Source organism: Plectropomus leopardus, unplaced genomic scaffold (assembly GCF_008729295.1).
Source record: "Plectropomus leopardus isolate mb unplaced genomic scaffold, YSFRI_Pleo_2.0 unplaced_scaffold29510, whole genome shotgun sequence".
NCBI lineage: Eukaryota > Metazoa > Chordata > Actinopteri > Perciformes > Serranidae > Plectropomus > Plectropomus leopardus.
Genome location: NW_024632169.1, coordinates 1 through 5,885, shown reverse-complemented (window position 1 = coordinate 5,885; position 5,885 = coordinate 1). Strand labels below are relative to the sequence as shown.

General features: G+C 41.8%; 1 protein-coding gene across 1 annotated transcript; it reads left to right on the top strand.

Annotated features, from left to right (window-relative positions):
* Positions 1-861: 861 nt before the first annotated feature.
* Positions 862-5,838, top strand: dmtn (dematin actin binding protein; the record flags this gene model as incomplete). The annotated part of the gene is made up of 11 exons (XM_042481687.1): positions 862-942; positions 1,063-1,206; positions 2,147-2,191; positions 3,044-3,152; positions 4,056-4,100; positions 4,521-4,649; positions 4,735-4,832; positions 4,918-5,023; positions 5,105-5,160; positions 5,591-5,636; positions 5,762-5,838. Coding segments are annotated over 11 exons (888 nt in total), but the record flags the coding sequence as incomplete, so codon positions are not given.
* Between the last annotated feature and the right edge of the window lie 47 nt (positions 5,839-5,885).

Sequence of the window (5,885 nt, the reverse complement as noted above, 5' to 3'; positions counted from 1 at the left end):
TATTGAGTTTACGGACACACGTATGACCTACATTCAAAACATGTTAATGAAAAACTACATTTACACACACACACACACACACACACACAAATAAAAAAATAGCTCAATAAATAAATGACACAGCATATATGTGGAATAAAGATGGAGTGACTTACGGCCGCGTTTGATCATCACGATAACTGTTTTTGTTTGTTCTGTTCTTTGGTTGTAACGTCTTTGTCTCTGTAGATTTTTGGGGGTTTTGCCTTGTTTTGTTTCGTGTTGTGTTGTTTTTTTGTGGTGATTGTTTGTGGTGTGTTGATGGACGGTGATATGTTCTGGTGAATCGTGTATAGTTTTAACCGTTAACCTTTGTTTTTTTCCTCCACATGAGTTTATCTGACAAATTGATCTGTTTTTAGTGATGCCCGTGTTACCGGATCTAGCACACTGTTTTTACTCCTTAAAGAAATCCCAGCCAGCAATTTTTGGTTATAAAAACGTCCTCATAAAGGTACAGTGCAACCAATGCAATGTTTTAGTAACGTTTTCAGCAGCAAGTTTTCTGTATGTTTCCAGGATAATCTCCTTAAAGTCTGGGCAGCATTCGCTATAAACATCAAAACATCTTAAACACATTTTTGTTTTGTTCTTTGTTTGGTTTGTTTGGTTTGTTTTTATGTGAATATATCACACGACATTACGTTTTTATGCAAAATGTTGTGTAATCTCAGTCCTCAGTAACATTTTCTGAATGTTGCTTTGAAAACGTTCTTCCTTTGTTCGCATGTAACATTATGGGAACGTTTTATAAAAGAATCTGCAAATAAGAAATGTAAAAATGTGGAATGATTTCGACTCTTAAATGTTTCCTCCTCACAGGTGGAGGGACGGGTAACTCCGGTCAACCTGCCGTCCTCCAGGGGCTCGAGCACCCCGGGGTCTCCCGCCACCGGCATCATGGTAAAAACACACTTTCACTTGCTTAAGGACACCTGAATCATCCGTCTGTGTAGCGAGAGCACTAACCTGTTTCCTGTTTCCTGTTTCCTGTTTCCTGTTTCCTGTTTGTGGTGCGTTCAGGCCCGAGTCAACGACCAGGTGGTGGGCTACAGAGACCTGGCAGCTCTGCCCAGAGATAAAGCCATCCTGCAGGTGGAGAGACCGGACCTGATGACCTACCAGCCACACCTCAGCTTCTCCCCGCTCGACCCTCCACGCAGAGAAGTACACAAAAAACACACCTTATATGTAACGCTGCCATAACGCCACACGCTAACTAGAATTGAAATTATCAATAGAAACTGTAATGTCTCACCTGCTGCTGCACCTGTGACACCATTCAGGAGACGATATCATTCCAGCTTATCACAACTTCAGTCTTGTTTTCGTAGACTTCTCCATCATCTGCATCGGTACGAAGGCAGATCTGTAAACAAAAAGACATAAAAATACATTTAAAATCAATTTTATTTACAAAGCCAAACATCACAAATCAAAAATTGCACCACACAACATCCATCTGTTCTTTGACTGTCACATCAGATAATGAAAAATAAAAAAATCTCGATAGAAACATCAGTGAGAGCAACTATAGCAGTCAAACTAGGGGCTGGTTCACAAGGCAAGCCTGAGCCAACCCTGACTATAAATAAGCTTTATCAAAGAGGAAAGTCCAAAGTCTACCCTTAAAATGGAGAGAAGTGTGTCAAAGGAGTCTTCTGGCAGACTAGATCTATATCAGCTAAACTAGGGGCTGGCTCAAGGTAAGCCTGAGCCAACCCTAACTATGGCAGTGCCTGCCTCTAGAGCAAATACTAAAAAACTCGGGTTTTTACGGGTCTTTACGTAGAATTTAAAGACGAGTATTACATTTTGTTTGAATATATGGATGGGGAAAAGTACTTTCAAAGTACTAATCAACCCTTTAAAACCTGAGCAAACTGGTTTAAATACTTGTTTCAGGTGTCTGAAAGCAGCACAAAAAACTGATGTCACTCCAGGTTTAAAGGGTTTAAATACTGATCTATGTTTAAACTGATTTTGTTATTTTTGTCAGAGGAGCCCAAACGTTATTTGTAAATTTGGTGTTTTTTGAAAAATGTTTTATCTTCGTTTACGTAATATTTTTGGATGTTAACGTCCTTTCTGTGTCTCTGATCTGCAGCGATCTCTGTCCCCTCCAGCCTCGTCTCCCACCATGTCCCCCGAGGTGAGAGCTGCTATTTTACTGCTTCACTTTTTGATAAAAATGACTGTGTTTGTATAATTTTAACAAAGTTTTATCCTTTTTGTAGTTTTGAAATTTCTAAGTCTACTCCAGTTTCATGGTCATATGTCACTAAAAGCCTGCAAGCAAGTGGACTAAATTAGTTCTATTTTATTAGATTAATAGAATTTGATTGAATTTTCTCTTCTGCTGCGGTGCAGCGATAAAGCTGCTAAATTGACTGCAGGCCAGAGGCTGAATAAACAATCTATTTTTAAAGGAAACACTTGAATTAGTGGTCAGTTCATTCCTGGTTAACAGTGTTTCACGCTGTAAATGAACCTTTGGTGACCCGAATAAAACTCTTCTGTGAGTCAGTAGCCGGTCAAAACTCAGACTTTTTGGACAAAACAAATGTTTGACTGATGTCTTCATATTCTTGTCCAGTTTTTGGATTTCAATTGCTGCTTTGTCTCCGTCTCAGAGCTAAAAATGTGACATTTAGAGCGTCTGGTTCGCCTGCGGCCGCTGAGGACAGAGAGCATCTGTGTTGAGATGGCTGCAGCCTCTTCAGGGCGGCGTGGAGTTTAGTTGTTTGTTATGGTGACAGTAATATTGTAGAAAATTTATGAAAGACAAATGCATCTGGTTTTTAAACTTTTTTTACAAGTGCAAAGCGAGGCAGCGTTTTTTGGGGGGGTTGCAGAATTTTACTTGCTGGCTATGAGCAGGTTGCACTGCTTCTCATTTGTGTGTGTTTTAATTTAGACTGACCGACCCCTCAAAGAGACAGCGAGTGTTAAAGGGTTAATCAGACTCAGTATTATTATTATTTTTATTATTTTACGTTTCCAGGTGAAGGCTCGCAGAGCAGAGAGCGAGAGCGGTTCTCCTGGAGGATCGATGCTGCAGCTGCAGGCTGGACGCAAAATCAGCGCCAGCCAGCAGCATTTCCACAGACCAGGTCTCACACACACACACACACAGACACACACATACATACACACACACACACACACACACACACACACACACACACACACACAAACACACACACACACACATACACACACACACACACACACACACACACTTATGGAGACCCCTAACCGAATCAAAGCCTGAAACCCCAAAACACAATGTGAACGTCTGAATCATTTATACGAATCGAATCCTGATTGACAGACGGTGCATTTTAACCCGACGCTCTCTGAACCACACTGACAGCTCAGGACGATGTCCACCGACTTCCAAAACAACTTATATGACTAACCTCAAAATAACACAACTGTTGTGCTAACAGTCACATTTTTAAATACGTTATGTGACAAAACTGGAAAAAGATCCTGGTTTGTCATTAAAAAAGTGCTTTTGACACTAACGTAATGCAACATGCTGTGGCGTTCTTCGCTGTGTTGTTATAAAATTTTTAAAAAAGAAGTCAACATTGACTTGGGGACATGAAAACCGGTGTCCTGGGTGACAGTCCTGTGTTTGTTTGACCCGGTCACTCTATGGAGGTTTTTTTAATGTTTGTCAAACATTACGTGGACTTTGTCGCTTTTTATGCTACGCCATGTGCTCCTGTAATGATAAATGCAGCCACCTGAGGGCGCTGCATGACAATGAACATTAGTATGGATGTAATAAGATCCTTCCACAGTCCATCTGTTGTTTTTTGGGTTTTTTTTGTTTTTTGGGGGGGGGGGGGGGTTTAGACACAGCTGTTTCTATCAGGTCATCTAGTCTTCAAGAAAAAAGTTTAGGTCTGAAACTATCTGGCTATTTAGAAAATAAAATGAACAAGACTGTACTTTAGTATTGGCAGCCTTGGACGGCAGCTGAATTTTGACTCTTTTTTTTTAAGATAACGGAACGAACATCTACAGGAAACCTCCCATCTACAAACAAGGTGAGCTCTTCTTCACGTGTTGTTATTTTGTCGTTTTCACGTCCGTACATGTTGTGTCTGTATTTTCTCTGCTTAGTGTTTTTCCTTTTTTTCTGTATTTTTATTTTTTAGGTTTGTGCGTATTGTTTCTGTATTTTCTCTTCTCTACATTCATCTGTTTTATCTTCACGTTGGTCCGTATTGTTCAGTCTTTTTCACACTCATCTGTGTTATTTCTCTTCTTTCCGTTTATTTTCAACTCGTCACGTTCGTTTGTGTTTTTTCTTTATTGTTTTTCTTCTTCTCATTCCTTCGTGTTGTTCTGTATTTTCTCCTCTTTACATTTTTCTGTGTTGTTTTGTGTATTTTTTCTTCTTCCTGTCGTCCATATTGTTTCTGTATTTTTTCTCGTCTTCACATCGTCTCTGTCTGTCTCTGCAGATACGAACAAACACGTTGAAGGCGTCATTCAGTCAGCGAAGTTTCCGGCGGCTCAGCCTCCAGATCCGAACCAGCCGTCCAAGATCGAGACCGAGTACTGGCCCTGCCCCCCCTCTCTGGCCGCCATGGGTAACGTCACACGCTGCTCACCTTAAACTTTAAATGCATTTTGGAGCTCTGTTTGGTTTCTAACTGTGAGGTTTGACTCCTGCAGAGATCGAGTGGAGGAAGAAGAAGGAGCTGCAGGAGGAGGACGAGTTTGAGGACCTGACGGACGAGGCGGAGACGGTGCGGGAGCAGGAGCTGGAAAAGGTTTGTGGGTGACAAAAGTGGGATTAAGGCGCTCAGAGGACGGAGCAGGAGGAACGACTGACGGCTGCTGTGTTTGTGAATCCAGATCAAGTCCAACCTGGGGCGCCTCATCCTGAAGGAGGAGAAGGAGAGAGCCGTGAACTATCGCAGGAAGACGCAGTCGCTGCCCGACAGAACGCACATGCACACCAGTGAGACGCCGCCGCCGCCGCCTTCAGGGTTCAGGGTCCGGGGTCGTGATGCAGATCTAAATTATCTTTGTGTGTCTGCAGGTTTGTCAGCGAGTGCCTCAAAGTCTCCGTCACACTCGGGCCCAGGCCTGACCAGAGTAAGTGCTCATGTGCAAAACTCACGAGTACCACAGAGTTTTAGGGAAAATTATTGTTTTTGAGACTGCAAGAATAAAGTCGTATTATTATCTGAAAAAACTCGGAATATTAAAAGGATAAAGTCGGAATTTTAAAAAAAGAGCCAGAGATCCTCCTCTGGCTCTTTTTTGATCAACAAGCTCTATTTTGATGCTGTTTTATGTCTCTGACACCTTATGGAGACTAAAAGGACAAAAACTATTCAGAGTCAGTCACTTTATTTTTACGTTCAGTTAGAAAATGTTTGGGGGGCCACCAGGGGCCCTATCAGGGGCCAGATTTGGCCCTCGGACCGTAAGTTGAGTATCACTGCTTTATGTGTCGTGAGCTCTTCTTTGTAATTTTGAATACGCTGAATATGAAAAGTAACGTGATGGTTGTGTGTTGCAGATGCAGTCTGCAGAGTTTTCCACAGATGGAGAAAAAGGACATTCAGGTACGAGTCCTCGTCGTTCGTTCAGACTCACGAAGTTACAAAATCACGTCACAGATACGGAAAAACACTTTGTGCAAAGAGCTTTTTACTTTTTATTTAAGAACTTTAAATTTAATCTCGTTTAGAAATCAGAAAATCATTTAAAGGACTTTAAAGCTCTCGGTGTGACACTGATGTGATCGTTGTTTTCTTCATGTCTCCGATTTCCCGCCGTTACGTCTCTGCAGCTGCTCAGGTGAGTCTGCTCAC